This window comes from Equus quagga, chromosome 13 (assembly GCF_021613505.1).
Source record: "Equus quagga isolate Etosha38 chromosome 13, UCLA_HA_Equagga_1.0, whole genome shotgun sequence".
Lineage (NCBI taxonomy): Eukaryota > Metazoa > Chordata > Mammalia > Perissodactyla > Equidae > Equus > Equus quagga.
This window is the reverse complement of record NC_060279.1, coordinates 89,046,508-89,067,169: the sequence shown is the minus strand read 5'-3', so window position 1 is coordinate 89,067,169 and position 20,662 is coordinate 89,046,508. Positions and strand designations below refer to the sequence as shown.

Below are 20,662 nucleotides of genomic sequence, written 5' to 3'. Positions count from 1 at the left end.
GGCCCCGCCCCCGCGCTCCATATTAGTTTAAACCCCACCGCAGATGCTCGGATATTCTGGATCCTATGACCACGTTCCGACATTCTGAGCCCTGTGCCCAAGGCTCCAACGTTCTGAGCCCGACTCTCCAATAATCCAAGCTCCGCCTCTGGGGCCCGCCCACACCCAGAGCTCCGCCCCCGACCCGCCTGTGTTTGAACCGCAATCCCAAAGTTTCAGCCCCTCGCCTAAGCGGCCAACTCTAAGCCCCGCCCGCAGAATAGTTCGTTTCCACCGTCACTCTGCTTAAGGACACCCTCTCCAGATGGGCTTCTATTCTGAGTTCAGGAGCTAAGTTCTTGATCGCACTCAGATGGGCTCCTTGGGAAACTGAGGCACAGAGCGAGTCAGCGATTCATCCAAATCGGGGCTTACAGGCCTCTCATTCTGTGGGAGCCGTCAATAGCCGTCAGACAGCGTGTGATGAGGGCGAGGCAGCCATGAAGAGACAGATGGGGTGGTGTAGTGTCGGGCGTGGGTGGCCAGAGAGGCCGCAGCTGGATAAAAGGAGCAGAGCTTCGGGAGGAGAAAGTATCAGGGCTGAGCCTTGAGGGTTGGAGAGAATTTGAAGCTGTCCGGTTGGTGGGAAGGAACAGCCCGGGCACAGATGGGCTGTAGGAAAGTCACAGGGCCTCCCCCGCTCCCTCCTGGGCTGGGAGCAAGAGGGCTTTAGTCCCGCTGCAGCGAAGGGTTTCAAGGGTGGTGGTCATGAGAGGGGAGGGTGGAGAGGCGGGAGCAGCCTGGACCCCCGCTGAGGACCCTGGACTTTTTCTTGAGGGTGCTAGGGAGCCATGGGAGGATTCTGAGCAGGGATCAGCAGGGTCCCCTGCCCGGGGGACCCCGAGAGGGTCAGCTCCGGTGTGGGGAAAGACTGGAGGGGAGACGCTGGAGGCTGGGAGGTTGGAGTAAGGATCCAGGGGGAAAGGATGAGGCCTCAGAGGGGGCTGTGGGACAGAGAGGAGGGGACAAGGCAGAGAGAGTCAGGGGGCAGGAAGGCAGGTTGGGAACTGCCAGGCTGTGAGGGGAGGGAGTGGGAGATGGTGAGTCTCACCTGGGGACTGTGGGAGAAGGGGAGCAGCTTTTGGGTGAAGACACTGAGCTCCATGGAGGCGACGGTGACCGACCTGGGGGTCCAGGGGAGACGCTCCTGGGCAGCCAGAGGCCCCGGGGAGAGCTCAGGAGAGAGGCCTGGGCAGTGACAGCAAACGAGGGCCCTCAGCTGTGGAAGGAAAATGAAACATTGGACTTGGGCGAGAAGATCAGGGGTGAGAATGTGGAGTGGGAAGGGCCGAGGGTCTGGGCCAGAGTCCCAGGAACAGCAGCATGGAAGGGTCCGTCACACAGGCCGAGTGGAGGGCACTGAGTCGTGTCTGGAGACCTAAGACAGAAACCAAGCCTTAGTTTTTAATTTTTTTCTCCTTCATGCTCTTGCACCAGATTCTGCTCTTAAAAAAAAGAAAAATACACACACACAATATGTGTGTATCTCGCTGATATATTGCATTGTATCTCTAAGGCATTGCCAATTATAACATACTCCATTATCTTATCTACAAGAAAGAAAAAAAAGAGACCAACTAAACACACTTTCTTATCACTTAGTCTGTTTATACAGGTTGAGCCTCATTATTCATGAATTTCATATTTGCAAATTCGCCTAGTTGCTAACATTTATTCGTAACCCCCCAATCAGTACTCATGGCACTTTCGGGGTCATTCGTGGACATGCGCAGAGTGGAGAAAAATTTGAGTTGCCGGATCTCGCGCTCGTTGCCAGGCAACACTCTGCCTTCTTGTTTCAGCTCTGGTACTGTAAACAAATGTCTTTTTTGTGATCTACTTAGTTTCACGTTGTTTGTACTTTTAGGCTTTTTGTTGGTGATTTCGCTGTTTAAAATGTCCCCCAGGGCGGCACTGAAGGGCTGGCTGGCGTTCCTAAGCGGGGGAAGGCTGTGGTGTGCCCTGCGGAGAAAATACGTGTGTTAGATGAGCTTCATTCAGGCACAAGTTGTTGGCCGTGACTTCAGTGTGACCTAATCAATGATATATATTAAATAAGGTGTCTTTAAAGATAAACACACATAAAACCAGCTTATATATTGATTTGTTGATGAAAATGTCACCAGAGACTCGAAGGAAGCTAACCCCGTATTTCCCCAGGATCAGTGGTTCAGTATTCACTGATTCAGCGTTCGCGGCGACTTTAGAGAACATAACTACCGCGAGAAACGAGAATCAACTGTAAATTGAAAGAGCTCCTTTAGACTTCTTTTAGACATGGATTTATATCAACTATCACTCCTGAGCAAACTGAAAAAAGGAAACTGTAAATGTAATAAATCGGCCAGGGCGTCCCTAAGACTTCTGCCTTCAGACTCCAAGTCTTCGCGGTTGCTTTTTGATTCAGACTTGTCCGTATCTTCCTGCCTTCCACACGGCTTCATCCTCTGTGTTGTCAAGAACCTTGCAGTGTGGCATTTCCTGAAAGATCGTATGATGTCATTAAAGCCATTGGTGCAGGGTACTAAAGCAGCTTTTCGTAAAACCTGCCTAATTTAGGCTTTGCTCTGGTCACTTTCTAACCAGGTCTCATTCATCACCACCTCCCCGGCCCAACCATTTGGTTCCTGAGAGTTAAAATCTTGCTCCACAATTATCTCCAGGATTTTCTTCTCAGCCATAGACACCCTTCAGCCAGCTTTGATGCTGGTGTGTTTGGTTGGTTTTTTTAAAAATGTTATATGTTATCCGTATAACGTTACAATGTTGTACATATAGTAAGATGCACAAATCTTAAGCGTATGGCTTGATGAAGTTTTATGTGTGTGTGTGACCACATAAGCACGGCCTACATCAAGGTATAGGACTTTTCCAGCATTTGCTGGAATGTTCTGGATTTTTACAGAAGATGTAGCACATTCCCAGGGAATGACAAGTGCATTCCGCCTGGGCTAAGTGTAAGGATGTGTAGGATGCCATTGACTTTAAGATGCAAGTAAATATGTATCTGTCTTCACAGAGTCTATGAGATTCTGTGTCATCTAGGAAACATTCAAGTCCCCTCCGACCACCTCTCTTTAATTCTTGTCCCTCCCACCATCACCTATGAGACACACTTCAATCAGAGTCTTTTCTAGGTGTTTATATACATATATTTGTACCCAGGAATATAAATACACACACAGACATATACATATATATCACATAATATATATAATTTTTTCTTGTGATAAAATATATATAACATAAAATTTACCATTTTAACCACTTTTTTTTGCGTATGCTTTTTGGTGAGGAAGATTGGCCCTGAGCAAACATCTGTTGCCAATCTTCCTTTTTTTTTTCTCCTCAAAGCCCCAATACATAGCTGTATATCCTAGTTTAGGTCATTCTAGTTCTATGTGGGACGCCACCACAGCATGGGTTGATGAGTGGTGTGTAGATCAGTGCCCAGGATCCAAACCCGCGAACCCCGGGCCACCGGAGCGGAGTGCATGAACTTAACCACTTGGCCACGGGGCTGGCCCCTGAGCACTTTTAAGTGTACAACTCAGTGGCATTAAGTACATTCCCAATTGTTGTGTAACCTTCCCTACTATCCATTTCCGGAACTTTTTTGTCCTCCAAAACAGAAACTCTGTACCTGTTAGGAAAAACATCCCCATCCTCAATTCCACCCCCTCCCCACCCCCCCGTCCTGGTAAGCTCTATTCTACTTCCTGTCACTATGAATCTGCCTAGTCTAGATTTTTCATAGAAGTGGAATCATACGCTATTTGTCCTTTTGTGTCTGACTTAGCATAACGTTTTCAGGGTCCAGCCGTGTGGCAGCCTGTATGAGAACTTCATTCCTTTTCGGATTAACTTTCCATTGTATGGATAGACCACATTTTTGTTGTCCATTCATCTGTTGATGGACACTTGGGTCATAGCGGTATTTTTAAAATCTCAGATGGGATCATTTCACACATCTTCTTGTGCGCCCAGCCTTTTTCACTGGGCAGCATGTGTCGGTGCCCATTCTGTGTCAGTAATATAAATGGACCTTGTTCTTTTTACCAGCTGCATAGTATTCCACACCATGAGTGTTGCTGGATTTGGCCAGCTGATGCTCCATTGATGGACACCCAGGTTATGGCTAGTTACTGATCACGGTGGCCCCCTTCATTGAGCTCCACCCTCCCTGTTTGACACAGCAATGTCTGGGGGTGCTCACCCCTCCCACTGTGCCCCCCTCTCGGCCCCAGCCACCCCAGCTGTTTGTCTCTCTGTCCCACTCCCAGGTCAGTGACTGGTGGGAAGAATTTGTGTACCTGCGCTCCCGCAACTCGCTGATGGTGAACAGCAACTATTATATGATGGTGAGAAGGGGCGGGGCTGGGAGATGGGGAGAGGGTGGGGATCCTGGCTCCCCGGGGCCTGGGTGGGATGTGGGGTTGAGGGTTCGTGACCCGAATCACAGTGTGGAATTCACCATCCCGCACCCTCGGTTGGGGTCAGGACCTGTGTTTGGGGTCGGGGCTCCCACCAGGGGCAAATCTGACCCCGGGTGTCTGCCTGTCCCCTCGCCGGCCTCCAGGACTTCCTGTACGTCACACCCACGCCGGTGCAGGCGGCTCGCGCGGGGAACGCGGTCCACGCGCTCCTCCTGTACCGCCACCGCCTGAACCGCCAGGAGATCCTGCCGGTGAGAGGGCCGCTGTGGGCTGGGACCGAGGCCGTGGTCCTGTGGCCGTGCGGCCACGGGGGTCCTGGGAGGCAGTTCACGAGCCCACGGTCTCCTGCAGACTTTGCTGATGGGAATGCGGCCCTTATGCTCTGCCCAGTATGAGAAGATATTCAACACCACGCGCATTCCTGGCATCCAAAAAGGTGAGACCCCTCTCCCCTCCTCCCTGACAGAGGCGGGACAGTGTCATGACTAAGGGCACGTTCTCTGCAGCCAGCCTCCTGGGTTCGAATCCGAGCTCCGTCGCTCCCTAGCTGTGTGACCTTGGGCAAGTTATCACCCTCTCTGAGCCTCAGTTTCCTCATCTCTAAAATGGGATAAGAAGGGGACATACGGTGATGAGGATTAAATGAGCGCTAAGAACAGTGCAAACCACACGAAAGGGCTAATAAGTGGTTGTTATTCTTATAATGTGTCCCACCTTTCTGCCCTCCACGCATCTGCCCACACCACCCCAGACCACATCCGCCACCTCCGTGACAGCCGACACGTGGCCGTCTTCCACCGGGGCCGCTTCTTCCGCGTGGGGACCCACTCCCAAAGTGGCCTGCTGTCCCCGCGGGCCCTGGAGCAGCAGTTCCAGCGAATCCTGGACGACCCCTCGCCCGCCTGCCCCCACGAGGAGCACCTGGCGGCCCTGACGGCCGCTCCCAGGTGAGGGTCGGAGGGGAGGCACCCAGGGGCCCGAGGTTGCGGAAGGGCAGGTTGGGGGCCGGGGGATCGGAGGCTGGGCAGGGGGGAGGGCCAGCTGGGGCTCAGGCACGTCCCCCGACAGGGACATGTGGGCCCAGGTGCGGAGGTCCCTGAAGACCCGGGCGGGGGATGCCCTGGAGGCTGTGGAAGGGGCTGCTTTTTTTGTGTCACTCGACTCGGAGCCCGCGGGGCTGGCCAGGGAGGACCCCGCAGCCTCGCTGGATGCCTATGCCCACGCCCTGCTGGCAGGCAGGGGCCACGACCGGTGAGTCAGCTGGGGGGCCCTGGGGCCCCCCAACCCTGACCTGCGACCCCAGAAGCTGAGGACCCCGGACCCCATGTCTTGAGACCTGGGGACCTTGGACCCAGATAACCTGCAGACCTGGGACCCCAGATCTCAACCCAACTCCTGAACCCCAGATCTGAGGCCACCAACCCATGACCTGGACCCTCAGACCTTCAGAAACCCTAGACCGGGACTCCAGACTCAGCACCCCAGACCCGCAGACCCCAGATCTGAGGACCCCCCAAATGCCAAATCTGGGACCGCTCGACCCAGAGACCCCCCCCCCCAGCCAGAACTGTGAGCCGGGGGACCTCAGACTCAGAACTGCAGGCCACCAAATCCTCAGACCTTCCTGCAGGCACCCCAAACCCGGGACACCTCTCAGAGACCATCCAGAACCACCCAGCAGAGACCCCTACCCTCTTAAAGATGCCCCCACCAGCCCCGATTCCCAGAAAAATCTCCCCACCCTGGAGCCCCCACAAGGCCCACAGAGGGTACCCCGCGTTCCCTGCTGGTCCTCGCTCTCTGGTGACCACTCTGAACTCTCCCCCCGCAGCTGGTTTGACAAATCCTTCAGCCTGATGGTCTTCTCCAATGGGAAGCTGGGCCTCAGCGTGGAGCACTCGTGGGCTGACTGCCCCATCTCAGGACACATGTGGGAGGTAGGGCAGCCAGCCGCGCCCCATCCTGCAGACCGCCACCGCCCCCATTTCCAAAGATCTTCCTTTCTGGGGCCTTAGAGTCAGGGGAAAAAAACGGAGGCTCAGAGAGAGGCAGAGACCGGACCAGGGGACCCAGCAAATAAGGGGGTCTGGAGTTCTGACCTTCCTCTGACAAATGGGCATTTGGGGCTCACAGAAGGGAAGTGATTTGCCCAGAGTCCCAGAGCCAGAAGTTGTGCAGTGAGACTAGGATTCCAGAATGCTCTGAGACCGGAGTGTGAGGCCTTCCAACCACATCACGCTGAGTCAGAGCGATCTTCCAGCTCTGCTTTGCTGTGTGACCTTGGGCAAGTGACTCCCCTCCTCTGAGCCTCAGTTTCTGCTTCCTCAGGTGAAAAGGTTGGATTCTCTTTTATCTTTGAGCTCCTGTCCAGTCCTGAGAATATTAGCATCTGTATTTTCTCTATTTTATTCAGTCCCTAAATGACAAGGAGTGGCGTCTGTCCTGCCTTGGGTTCCCTCTCTTCCGTATTGTTGCATGAGGGGTTGGATGGGGCCCAGGGCGGTGAATGGGCGTGTATGAGGGGAAGGGAGGCCCCTTCCAGATCTTGGGAGCAGCCCCAGGTAAGCACTGACCCGTCTGGGCCTAACTCCTTTGTAAAATGGGAATTTTCCCCCTTTGATTATATTAGTAAATGAAACTCAATTCAGTTTAACCTCAGACACTTCATGTCAACACAGCACCTCTGCATATCGACTTTGAACGAAGAGATGTCACGTAGAGTAAGATGAAAAGAAATGCAGACTCTAAGGCATAAAGCAATGTGTTCTTTTCTCCATATATTTCTAACGTCCAAATGGGGATGTCAGCCCCTTCTTCTAGGTGGTCGGGAGAATTAGGGGGAAGGTTGGCGGGTCCTGGGTGCTCCATCAGGGCGGAGTTAAAATGTTTCACAACTAGCAGGGCGTGGGTACCACTCATCAGAATGGATTCCGACCCCTCGGAAGTTCATGTTATGTTCAGCTTTCTCTCTCCTGTCCCAGGAGTGGGGTGAGGGATCGGGGGGGTCCTCGGGAGGGCTGGGCAGCTGTTGGTGGCTCCTCATCTGCCAGTCAGCAGTACAAGGTCAGGGAACACCAGCTGAGTATCAGTCTCCGTCCTGCTCTCAGTGACCTTGAACCTGAGAACCCACCTGTGACCATCAGAGGCTTCTGTGTCTCCAGGACAGCCCCCACTCCCAGAACACACTTAGGAAAAGAGGTCCCTGGTGAGATGCCCTCAGGCCAGAGCGGGGAAGGGACTCTGACATCCTCCGTTTGTACACAGTTCACTCTGGCCACAGAATGCTTTCATCTCGGCTACTCGGCAGACGGCCATTGCAAGGGGCACCCTGACCCCTCGCTGCCCCATCCCCAGCGGCTGCACTGGGACCTTCCAGACAAGGTGAGGCCAGGTGTCTGGGCCTCTTCTCCAAGTCCCCAAGTTCCTGACTTTGACCCTAAACTCATCCCTGCCCCCAGTCTCAACCTCCAAATCACCCCTGTCCCCTACTCCATTCCCAGCCCCAACTCTAACCCTGCCCCCACCCCAGTCGCATCCTCGACCAACTGCCCTCTCCGTCCTCGGCCTCAGTCCGGTTCTGTCCCCACTCAAAGCCCAACTCCATCCTCACCCCAAACTCTCCTCCGTCCCTAACACCGTCACCATGCCGGAATTCAATCTCATCTCCAACCACGACCCCTCTGAAGCCCACCTAGACCCCATCCCAGTCCAACCCCCACCCACCCCATGCCAACTTCAGTTCAGTCCTCACACCCAGCCCCATTCCGTGTCCCACCCCAGTCCCCAGCCCCGATTCCATCCCAGCCTTCACTGCCACCCCGATCCCCATGTTTAACCCAGCCCCTCAGCTCCTTCCCCTCTTTGTCCCCATTTCCGTATTTCACCCCAACCCTAACTCCATTCCCATCTCCACTTGCAGCCCCATCCCCAACTCGAACCCTACCCTCATCTGTAACCCCAGCCATTCCTCCCTCCCCCCTTCTCTGGCAGATCCATCTATCCATCTCTCTAGCGCTGAGGGGAGCCAAGACCTTGTCTGGAAACATCGACTGCCACGTCTTCCCCTTCTCCCACTTCGGCAAGAGCTTCATCAAACGCTGCCACCTGTCTTCAGACAGCTTCATCCAGATGGCCTTGCAGCTGGCCCACTTTCGGGTCAGTTGGATTCCCCAACCCCAGCCCCCAGCCTCTGTTCCCCTGGGCCCGCAAGACCCGCCCCGTCAGCCCCTGTAATGATTCTTGTTGGCCACTGCCATTGTGGGGCCACCATCTTGATTTCTCTCTCCCAACCGCACAGTCCTGGGCAGGAGGAGGCTGGAGGTCCAGACAGAGGTGGGTCAAGTCTGTGAAGACTTCCTGAGCCCAGCTGAGCGGCTCCTCTCCTCCTTGTCCCCCAGGACAGGGGTCAATTTTGCCTGACTTATGAGTCGACCATGACCCGCTTGTTCCTGGAAGGCCGGACGGAGACGGTGCGATCTTGCACGCGGGAGGCCTGCAACTTTGTGAGAGCCATGGAGGACAGAGAGAAGACAGTGGGTGTGGCCTCGTTTGAGGCTTCGGTCACTTCCATGTTCTCGCTCATACCTTTGCAAACATTTACAGAGCACCTTGAGGGCCAGGCCCCATGGTGGGCCCTGGGGACAGAGGAGGGACCCCACCTGGTCTCTGACCTCAAGGAGCTGATGGGGGAGACAGAGATAGTCCAGACAGGTGATACCTGATTTAATGGGGGTCGCACAGGGCACTGGGGGAGCACCCAAGAGGGAGCCGTGGTTCCACCATGTAGTTCTCTTTGATTATTTAACCTCCGTGCGTCCTTGTGACTTCCATTTGCACCATTCTTCATGTTCCCTATATAACCTCTCTGCCCAGAACCCCCAGGTACCTCTGTTCCCTCTCCCCAGCTACCTATGAGGTATTATGGGCCTATGGAAGGAGTTTGGGCCCTAGAGTCAGACAGACCTGGGAACCCACCTGATTCTGCCTTGCTGTGTGACCCTGGGCAAGTGACTTCCCCTCTCTGAGCCTGTTTCCCCTCTGTAAAATAGAGTTGATATCTCTGCCTTGCAGGGATTTTGCAAGCTGGGTTGAGGTCCAGGGGTGTGACAGGCCCCAGCAGTAAGCCCACTTCCTGTCTTTCCATGACCTCTGACCTCCCCGGGGACCCCAGGACCCACAGTGCCTCGCCTTGTTCCGCGTGGCGGTGGACAAACACCAGGCTCTGCTGAAGGCAGCCATGAGCGGACAGGGGGTCGACCGTCACCTCTTCGCGCTCTACATCGTGTCCCAATTCCTCCACCTGCAGTCGCCCTTCCTGGACCAGGTTGGGGTGCAGGGAAACGGTTAGAGAGGGAAGTGGGGAACCACGGGAGGAGAAAGGCGCTTTGGGGCAGCAGGAGAGTGAGTCAGGGAGCCGGGAGCAAGAGAGAAAGGGAAAGGGCGGAGAGGGAAAAGGGGCGGAGAGAAGAGGAGAGGACCATTGTCATGGAAAGAAACGGGAGGGGTGTGGTCATGGAGAAGAGGGGGCGTGGTCATAGAGGGGAGAGGGGCGTGGTCAGGGAGGATAGGGGGCGTGGCCAGAGACAAGAAAGGGTGTGGTCAGGAGAAGAGGGGGCGTGGTCGGGGAGGAAAGAGGGGCGTGGTCAGGGAAGGGGCGTGGTCAGCGAAGAAGGGGTGTGGTCAGGGAGGGGGCGTGGTCAGGGAGAAGAGAGGGGCGTGATCAGGGAGAAGAAGGGGTGTGGTCAGGGTGGAGAGGGGGCGTGGTCAGGGAGAGGGACTCTGTCGATGGGAAAAGACATGGGTGGGGAGGAGAAAGGGAAAGGGCGTGGTCAGGGAAGAGAAAGAGGTGTGGTTGGGGAGAAACGGGAAGGCTGTGGTCCGAGAGGAGAGGGCGGGGTCAAGAGGATAAGAATGTGGTCAAGGAGAAGAGAGGGAGAGGGTCAGGGGAGAAAGGGAGAGGGGCGTGGTCACGGAAGGAAACGGGAAGGGTGTGGTCAGAGAGAAGAGAGGGGCGTGGTCAGAGAGAAGAGGGGCAGGGCCAGGGAGAGGGATGTGGTCAGGGAGAAGAAGGGGGCGTGGTCAGGGAAGAAATAGGAAGGGTGTGGTCAGAGGGGGAGATGGGCGTGGCCAGGGGGAGAAGAATTCGGGCCCGGAGAAAAGAGACCGAGTCAAGCGGAGAAAGGGAGAGGGGCGTGGTCAGGCGTACAAGGGGAGAAAGACGGATTCAGAGAGGAGAGAGGGGTGTGGTCAAAAGCAGCAGAGCAGAGAGGTGGGGTCAGGGAGGGGAACGGCAGAGCTACAGGCAGAAGCCAGATTTAGGGGAAACAGGCAGTCAGGGAGGACATCAGAAAGGGGCAGGGCTGCGTGCAGTGGAGTTGAGCCAACGGGGCCTGATCTGCGGGTCTGTTTGTCTTCATTGCACACGTGACCATCTCCTGTCCCTCAGGTTCACTCGGAGCAGTGGCAGCTGGCTACCAGCCAGATCCCGGTTCAGCAAGTCCACCTGTTTGACGTCCACAACTACCCCGACTACGTTTCCTCTGGTGGTGGATTCGGGCCTGTGAGTGGAGCTGGGTCCGACCGCAGCTCCCTGGACCCTGGGCCCTGAGGAAGGAGGGGCCTGGGGGTCTGCACTCCTGCGCTATGGGGGAGGAGGGGACTGGGGGCTATTTTGTTCCCCTCACTCTGTCTCTCTCCAGGCCGATGACCATGGTTACGGTGTTTCTTACATCTTCATGGGGGATGACACGATCACCTTCCACATCTCCAGCAAAAAATCAAGCACAAAAACGGTGAGACAAACGTGACCCCCCGTGTCCCCTCCTCCTCCCCGTCCCCTCCTCCCTCAGGACCCAGGAGTTTAGGCTTCTAACTCCCTCCTCTCCTACAACCTAGGAGTCCAGACTCCCAACTCCTTGCTGCCCCAGGATCCAGGAGTCCCGGTCCCCAGCCCCCTCCTCCCTCAGACCCAGGAGTCAGAGACCCCAGCCCTCCTGTTTCTCGGCCCGGCCCCGGAGGCCCTCTCCCGGCTTCCCCTGCACATGACACGTTTCTCCTTCCAGGACTCCCACCGGCTGGGGCAGCACATCGAGGATGCGTTGTTGGATGTGGCCTCCTTGTTCCAGGAGGGGCAGCGTCTGAAGCGTGGGTGCAGACGGCTAGGGGAGGACGACTCGGGACACAGGTGCGGCTCTCTCCCCTGCCACACTAGGGGCTCCAGGGCACCCACGACATCCGCCAACTTTTGACCCCTTCCAGCGGGGAGCTGGTCTTCCCAGGAACTAGGGGGAAGGTCTCTATGGCTGGGCTGGTGCAGGATGGAGGCAGCCCGTTTGGAAATCCCACATCTGGTCCAATAAAGCTGTGTAAGCTGGATGTGTGGCGTCCACTCTGCTCTTGGGCTGGGCAGGGGTGGGAGAGGTGAGGGTCAGGGTGGAGGAGGAGAAAAGGTCCCATCCATCCCCGGGCCTCATGAATTCCCGGTTACAGTCACAACGCCAGCCACAACCGCCAACACCTGCCCAGTTTTCTGCACTTCCAGTTCCAGTCGCGCCAAAGCTAACCATTCTAGTCCGATCCCCGTCAAACAACCCTGCAAACTGTCATTAGCCCAGTTCCAGGTGGCCCAACGCCAACTGCTCACTCCAAACTTAAAGATCACCACCAAGGGGCCCGCCCGGTGGCTCAGTGGTTAAGTGCGCATGTGCTGCTTCTCAGCGGCCCCGGGTTCCCCGGTTCGGATCCCGGGTGTAGACATGGCACCACTTGTCAAGCGATGCTGTGGCAGCATCCCACATATAAAGTAGAGGAAGATGGGCATGGATGTTGGCTCAGGGCCAGTCTTCCTCAGCAAAAAGAGGAGGATTGGCAGTAGTTAGCTCAGGGCTAATCTTCCTCAAAAAAAAAAAAAAAAAAAGATCGACACCAATCCAACCACTCCGGTTGACACCTCTCAAATGAATCCCCCAAAATTCTTCTTACCCAACCTCAACCCCGGCCATTTCGACCTCCACCTCGATGACGAACTCAGCTCCCGTGACTAGGAAACGCACAACCTAATGTTCACTCTTCTAACCACTGCCGTAATTCCAACAACCAGTGAGGCCACGACACCACGCCCCACCACACCCAACAGCTCGGCCACAGTTCCAACAGACAACCAGCACAAAAACATCCAACCCCAAACTCCAAAACTCCTTTCCAATCTCCACTATAACCCACACTTACACTTGGCTCATAGTCATGACTTTAAACACCACACTCCTTGTCCACACCCCCAGTCCACCCCCGCCACCACGACAACCCTCACCAACTCAACTGCAGTCATGTCAACACCAACGCCATCTGACCACACCAAGGCCCCCAGTCATCCAGCCCCCCACGGCCATGATTCCAATACTCCAGGGCTCCAGGCCCCATTGCTTCCACTAAGCCAAGCATGTAACAGAAGCCCGAGGAGAAAATCAAAATGCCGAACACTTTCACTTCCGCCAGCCCAACGTCCACACCCAACGCACCAATTCTAGTGGTTTCAAAGAATGTTCACACCACTTTGACACTCCTTCCCCTCCTCTTGGTGTGGCCTGGACTTAGTGACTCTTTTTCTAACTCAAAGATTATGGTAGAAGTTACTAGGATGCGAAAGACCTTCTGGCTCCCTTCTTGCTCTCTCTCTGAATCCTCGCTCTGGGGGCAGCCAGCCACCATGGCACGAGGACAGTCAAGCAGCCTATGGAGAGGCCCACGTGTGAAGAACTGAGGCCTCCTGCCAACTGCCAGTGAGGAACACGTGAGGCAATGATCTTGCAAGCAGATCCTCCAGCCCCAGTCCAGCCTTTGGATGACTGCAGCCCAGCTGACATCTCAACATCGGCCATGGGGCCGGCCCCAATAAACATTTCTTGAATGTCAAAAGAGATATGTAATTTTTTCAAAATTTCTGAGCTGACTAGGTATTTGATTGGAAGGAATTACGTTAATTCTTTTTGTGTGATAATAGCATTCTGATCATGTTGAAAAGAATCCTTATCTTTTTAAAAAATGCACAGTAGGAGCCGGCCCAGTGACATGGTGGTTGAGTTCGTGTGTTCTGTTTCGGTGGCCTGGGGTTTGCAGGTTAGGATCCCAGGCACGGACCTAGCACTGCTCATCAAGCCATGCATCCCACATAAAATAGAGGAAGATGGGCACAGATGTTAGCTAAGTCACAATCTTCCTCACACACACACACAAAAAAGAAAGAAAGAAATGCACAGTAAAGTATTTATGGATAAAACAATATGATGCAGATATGTTTTCAAATGAGCCAGTGGAGAGGGGTTATAGTAGTTGCCTGTTGTGGCTGTAACAAGTTGCCTCAAATTTGGCACCTTAAATAACACAAATTCATTGTCTTACAGTTTTGGAGGTCAGAAGTCCATCACGGGTCTCACTGGGCGGAAATCAAGATGGGGGCAGGGTTGCATTCCTTTCTGTAGATTCTGGGGGCGAATCCATTTCATCCTCCTCTTCTAGAAAGCTTCTAGAGGCCACTCACAGCCCCTTCTCCATCTTCACAGCCAGCAGCACTGCATCCCTCTGTGCCTTTCTTCTCTAGTCACATTTTCCTATGACGGACGCCTGCCATGATCTTTCACTTATGAGGACCCTTGTCATTATCCCGGGCCCACTTGCCTAAACCGGGACCAGCTCCCTGTCCTAAAACCAGCTGATTAGAAACCTTAATTCCATGTGCAACCTAATTGCCCTTTGCCGTGGAGCACGATGTATTCACAGGTTCCGGGGGCATCTTCTGGGGAAGCTTCGTCCTCCCTACCACAGGGGCAGAGACGAAACAAGATTGGTGATGAGTTAATGATGAGTGACGCTAGGGGTAAGGTCCCTGGGGTGAGGGGGTTCATCACATCCTACTTTTGTATATGTGTCAAAATTCTGAAAGAAAGAGTTAAAATGAGTAAAAATACTGCTCAGCCTTTTTCTTCCTCTGTCAGCTGATTATAAAGAACTCCTTCCCCTCCAGCCTTGCCCAACACAGTCACAAGAGTCAGCTAAGGGACAAGAGCCAGTGAATGTCCCGGGGGTCCAGCCTGCCTGCTTAGGCAGCTTCTGTTTGTCCTCTGGTCCTGCTTTTGTCTGATCCCAGATCCATCGTCTGATCTATCCAGCCTAAAATGCTTGGGGGGGTCCAACAGAATGAAGTCACGATGCTCCATGCTGGCTGTGCGTCATGTGATGTTCTGTGTTCTTTTCTTTCTTTGCTGAGGAAGATTGTCCTAAGCTAATGTCTGTGCCCATCTTCCTCTACTTTTTGCCTATGGGACGGCACCACAGCATGGCTTGAAGAGCAGTGTGTAGGTCTGCGCCTGGGGTCAAAACCCATGAATCCTGGGCACCAAAGCAGAGCACGGGAACATAACCACTATGCCACCACACCAGCTCCTGATGTCCTGTGTTCTGATGCTCCATCTCCATCAGGGCTGGATACCATGCCAGGAATTCTTTTTTTTTTTTTTTTTTTTTTGAGGAAGATTAGCCCTGAGCCAGCATCTGCCACCAATCTTCCTCTTTTTGCTGAGGAAGACTGGCCCTGAGCTAACATCCGTGCCCATCTTCCTCTACCTTATATGTGGGACGCCTGCCATAGCATTGCTTGCCAAGCGGTGCCATGTCCGCACGGGGATCCAAACCCGTGAACCCCAGACCACCGAAGCAGAACATGCACACTTAACCGCTGAGCCACCAGGCTGGCCGCTAGGAATTCTGTTTGAATGGCACATGTGCTTGCTTCAGAATCCTGGGGTCAACGCCGTGATTCTCCTATTGGGAGAATCCTTGGCATAAACTCTGTCAATCTTTGCCAATCCATGGATATGTCTAGTACCACGGGGTCTGCTGGGTCCCATGACCTGGTCGGCAGAGCTGCTCTCATTGTGGCTGATACTGGGTGCAGGGCCTTTCCTGGCCCGGGGGCCACTCAAAGCTGGGACTTGTCCATGTGACCCAGAAAATGGACCGGTGTAGTATCTCCAAGTGTAGAATACGCTTCCTCCAGAGCGTGAAGACGCCTGTGCCACAGAATGAAGATCACGCGCTTCCTTCTTAGCGATGACATGCCTGTTTTATCCTTTACTTGTAGTTAATCCTGTGCCCCAGGCTGCTGGGCTCCTAAGGCCTTCCCTGATGCAGCGGGTCCCTGAGACGCTGTGCAGTTTATTTCCCACCCCCTGGAGGGCGTGTGTCTTACCCACACCTCCAACGCACTTGCTTCTTGTTCATCCAATCTAGTTAACACGATATTATTGATAGAGTGAACCAATGTGGTGTTTTGAAGAATAGTTCAGCCAGTACAGTGAGCCACACACATAATTAAAAATTGTTGGGGCCGGCCTGGTGGCACAGCAGGTAAGTTCGCATGTTCTGCTTCAGCGGCCCGGGGTTCGAGGGTTCGGATCCCGGGTGTGGACATGGCACTGCTTAGCACGCCATGCTGTGGTAGGCGTCCCACATGTAAAGTAGAGGAAGATGGGCATGGATGTTAGCTCAGGGCCAGTCTTCCTTAACAAAAAGAGGAAGATTGGCAGCCGATGTTAGCTCAGGGATAATCTTCCTCAAAAACAAAAAACAAAAAACAAGTTGTTAACGTTGCGCATGCCTGGATTGGAAGACAATACTTTAAGATGTCATTACTTCCCAGAATGTTCTACAGAGTCAGTGCAACCCCTACCAAAATCCCAGTGGCATTTTTGGCTGAAACAGAAGAATCCACTCTACTTTGAAGAGCCAAAATAATCTTGAAAAAGAAGAACAAAGGTGGAGACCTCACATTTCCTGATTTCAAGACTTACGACAAAGTTACAGTAATCAAAAATAGCGTGGCGCTGGCACAGGAACAGACACATGGACCAAGGGAAGAGGACAGAGAGCCCAGAAGTCAACCCTTGCATAGGTGACCAAGTCATCTTCCACAACTGTGCTAAGGGCATTCAACGGGGAAAGGACGGTCTTTTCAACAAACAGTGCTGGGAAATTGGATACCCACATGAAAAAGAACAAAATTGGACCCTTACCTTGCTTCATCTACAAAAATTCACTCAAAAGGATCAAAGACCTAAATGTATGAGCTAAGACTATAAAACTCTCAAAAGAAAACATAGGGGGAAACCCTGATGACACTGGAGTTGGCAATGACTTCTTGGGTATGACAGCAAAAGCACAGGCAGCAAAAGAAAAAAAGAGACAAATTGGACTACATCAGAATTTAAAACTTCCAGAGCCGGCCCTGGTGGTCTGGAGGGTAAGATTCGGCGCTCTCACCGCCACAGCCCGGTTCCTTTCCCAGTCGTCGAGCCACACCGCCATCTGCCAGTTGTCATACTGTGGCAACAGCTCACACAGAGAACTAAAAACTAACAACTAGGATACACAACCATGCACTGAAGCTTAAAAAAAAAATTTAAAAACTTGCATGCATCAAAGGACACAGTCAACAGAATGAAAAGACAACCCACGCAATGGGAGAATATATTTGCATGCTGTATTTCTGATGAGGGGTTAATATCGAGAACTCTTAAAACTCAACAACAAAAAAATACCCAATTCAAAAATGGGCCAAGGACTTGCACAGAAATTGCTCCAGGGAAGACAGACAAATGGCCAATAAGCACATGAAAAGATGTTCCTGGAGGTTGCCAGGAGCCGGGAGGAGGGAGGCATGGGGAATGAGGAGGTTTTGTTTAATGGGTACAGAGTTTCTGTTTGGGACGATAAAAAGTTCTGGAACTAGGGGCTGCCCTGGTGGCTCAGCGGTTAAGTGCGCACGTTCTGCTTTGGCGGCCCGGGGTTCGCTGGTTCGGATCCCGGGTGTGGACATGGCACCGCTTGGCAAGCCATGCTGTGGTAGGCGTCCCACATATAAAGTAGAGGAAGATGAGCATGGATGTTAGCTCAGGGCCAGTCTTTCTCAGCAAAAAGAGGAGGATTGGCAGCAGATGTGAGCTCAGGGCTAACCTTCCTCAAAATATATATATACATATATGTAGGGCAAAATATCTGAACAGACATTTTCCAAAGAAGATATACAGATGGCCAACAGGCACATGATAAGATGTTCAACATCACTAATCATTAGGGACATGCAAATCAAAACCACAGCGAGCTATCACCTTACACCAGTCAGAAAGGCTATAACTAACAAGACAAAAAATAACAAATGTTGGAGAGGATGCGGAGAAAAGGGGACCCTCATCCACTGCTGGTGGGAACGCAAACTGGTGCAGCCACTATGGAAAACAGTATGGAGATTCCTCAAAAAACTAAAAATAGAACTACCACATGACCCAGTCATCCCATTACCAGGGATTTACGCAAAGAACTTGAAATCAACAGTTCAAGATCTATGCACCTCTATGCTCATCACAGCATTATTCACAATAGCCAAGATGTGGAAGCCACCCAAGCGCCCATCAAATGCCGACTGGATAAAGAAGATGTGGTGTATGTATATACAGTGGAGTACTATGCAGCTATGAAAAAAGACCGTCATCCCATTTGCAACAACATGGATGGACCTTGAGGGTATGATGTTAAGCGAAATAAACCAGACAGAGAAAGACAAACGTTGTATGATTTCCCTCATTCGTAGAAGATAAACAAACACAGGGACAAAGAGAACAGATCAGTGGTTACCAGAGGGGAAGAGGGTGGGAAGTGGGCGAAAGGGGTAAAAGGGCACATATGTATGATGACGGATAAAAATTAGACTATTGGTGGTGAGCACGATGCCGTCTATACAGAAACTGATATATAATAATGTACAGTTGAAATGACACAATGTTATAAGCCAATACGACCCCAGTAAAATAACTGAAAAAACCCCATACGTTTGGGTCTTGGGGGGAATGGAATTGGATTGCTCATAGTCACTGGTCCCTGGCATGCACTGTCATTGTGTGTGCCAATGATTAAGCTGTTATCTCCTGGCTTCAAATCCACTCCCCGATATACTGGGCTTTGTGAACCTGGCCCTAGGACTCGGCAAACCCCACTTTTGCTTTGCCAACCGGCTGTGTTGGACTCTGCCAAGAGGGGGCACCAAAGGGACCGTAGGGGCCTGGAGGAAACAGAAGCTTCGCCTCCCCCCCACCTTGGTTGCCGCTGAATCTCTGGGTTCATTCACAACCCTCTTTGGGCCCCTCAGGTCTCCCATCACCCATTCAACTGGCCCCCAACTCCAAATTCTCTTTAGAGTGTTTACAGTAACTGCTGTTTGTTGGTTGGGTTTTGTTTGTTTGTTTTTGAGGAAGATTAGCCCTGAGCTACCATCTGCCGCCAATCCTCCTCTTTTTGCTGAGGAAGACTGGCCCTGAGCTAACATCCGTGCCCATCTTCCTCTACTTTATACGTGGGACGCCTACCACAGCATGGCTTGCCAAGAGGTGCCATGTCTGCACTCGGGATCAGAACCGGCGAACCCCGGGCCACCGAAGCAGAACATGCGCACTTAACCGCTGCACCACCGGGCCGGCCCCTGTTGGCTGGGTCTTGATTGCTACAGTTGTTCTTCATGCCAAGAGCGGCCTCAGGAAACAGACCCCCAAGTTGGGATTCTGGGACCAGATGGTTCACCTGTTTGAGCTTTAATGAAGCGATGATCTCTTTGAGGTGGAAAACAGGACACAATTACCCCGAGAATACATTGGCCTCTAAGAGGAAAGTGCTGGCTGATTCAGTGTTTACTTAAAGCTCAAACAAGAAAGAGAGAGCTTGATTGTGGCTTTTCTTAAAAGGGCACTAATCTCATCATGAGGGCTCCACCCTCTCGACCTCATCTAACTACCTCCCAACGGCCCCATCTCCAAATACCATCCCGGTGGGAATCAGGGCTGCAACTATGAATGGGGGCGGGGGGAGCACAAACATGCAGGCCACAGCACTCCACGAAATGAGAATGATTATCCATCCTCTGAGCGATTTAAACGGCCCCAGTCCTCAACACCTGTGAGTACAAAGGAAGTCACATCAACAAATCTCAAATCTGCTGTGAACCTATAAATCAACTGGGGAGAAGTAACATCTTCACAATAGTATCTTACAAATCATGACTATGGTATAACTCGTTTACTAAGGTCTTTAACTTCTGTCACTGATGTTTTAAAGTTTTCCTTAGAGACCATGGCATATCTTCGGTTAGATTCCTAGAATTTTTTTAGTTTTAGGCTTCTTAGAAATTAGTCCCTTTAAGTTTTTTTTCATTTTCTAACTTTTTATCAGTGGCATATAGAAATAAGTGGATTTTGTGATGTTCACCTTTCATTCAGCTTCTTTGCTAAACTCACTGATTTTTTGTTTGTTTGTTTGTTTGGTCGGTTTTTTTTTTTTGAGGAAGATTAGCCCTCAGCGAACTACTGCCAGCCCTCCTCTTTTTGCTGAGGAAGCCTGGCTCTGAGCTAACATGCGTGCCCATCTTCCTCTAGTTTATACGTGGGACGCCTACCACAGCATGGCTGCCAAGCAGTGCCATGTCCACACCTGGGATCCGAACCAGCGAACCCCGGGCCGCCGAGAAGCGGAACGTGCGAACTTAACCGCTGCACCACTGGGCCAGCCCCTAACCTCACTGATTTTTAATACTTTATAGATTCTATTGGATTCTCTGATTCTATGTGCAATTATGCCATCTGGGGATAATGATCATTTTCTTCCTTCTTTATCCATCTACTCTTTCTTTTCTTACCTTATTGCAATGGCTGTAGAAGAAAAGGGGTTACCGTTAGCATAGAAGGAAAAGGTAGTGACTGGGAGGGGGCATGAGAGGGGACTCAGGGGGTGCTGGTAAGGGACAGTTTCTAAGTCTTGGGGGTGGTTATGTGCATATGTCCATTTCTTGAAAATCCATTGAGCTGTACACTTTTAATCTGTGAACTTTTCTGTTTATATTATACTTCAATTAAAAGTTTAAAACTGGGGCTGGCCCCGTGGCATAGTGGTTAAGTTCAGCACATTCCACTCCAGTGGCCTAGGTTTATGGGTTCGGATCTGGGGAATGACCTACACCAATCATCAGCCATGCTGTGGTGGCAACCTACATACAAAATAGAGGAATATTAGCACAGATGTTAGCTCAGGGCTAGTCTTCCTCTGCAAAAAAAAAAAAAAAAAGTTTAAAAAGAGCATTACTGTCATGGCTTAAA

The 20,662-nt window shown here is 52.3% G+C and overlaps 1 protein-coding gene across 3 annotated transcripts in view; it reads left to right on the top strand.

Moving 5' to 3' along the window:
- CPT1C (carnitine palmitoyltransferase 1C) overlaps nucleotides 1-13,242 on the top strand; it is a 22,768-nt gene extending 9,526 nt beyond the window's left edge. Inside the window, exons 7-20 of one of the 3 annotated variants that reach the window (XM_046683293.1) lie at nucleotides 4,323-4,400; nucleotides 4,619-4,726; nucleotides 4,827-4,911; nucleotides 5,227-5,422; nucleotides 5,544-5,726; nucleotides 6,307-6,412; nucleotides 7,740-7,856; nucleotides 8,466-8,630; nucleotides 8,873-9,007; nucleotides 9,646-9,798; nucleotides 10,921-11,034; nucleotides 11,174-11,266; nucleotides 11,537-11,658; nucleotides 13,171-13,242. In XM_046683293.1, coding sequence (XP_046539249.1) covers nucleotides 4,323-4,400; nucleotides 4,619-4,726; nucleotides 4,827-4,911; nucleotides 5,227-5,422; nucleotides 5,544-5,726; nucleotides 6,307-6,412; nucleotides 7,740-7,856; nucleotides 8,466-8,630; nucleotides 8,873-9,007; nucleotides 9,646-9,798; nucleotides 10,921-11,034; nucleotides 11,174-11,266; nucleotides 11,537-11,658; nucleotides 13,171-13,225 — 1,710 coding nt within the window. In that variant the 3' untranslated portion in view covers nucleotides 13,226-13,242. Of the gene's footprint in view, nucleotides 1-4,322; nucleotides 4,401-4,618; nucleotides 4,727-4,826; nucleotides 4,912-5,226; nucleotides 5,423-5,543; nucleotides 5,727-6,306; nucleotides 6,413-7,739; nucleotides 7,857-8,465; nucleotides 8,631-8,872; nucleotides 9,008-9,645; nucleotides 9,799-10,920; nucleotides 11,035-11,173; nucleotides 11,267-11,536; nucleotides 11,836-13,170 lie in introns of those variants that run through there. The other 2 variants (XM_046683292.1, XM_046683294.1) reach the window with 2 other exon arrangements.
- Nucleotides 13,243-20,662: the final 7,420 nt, after the last annotated feature.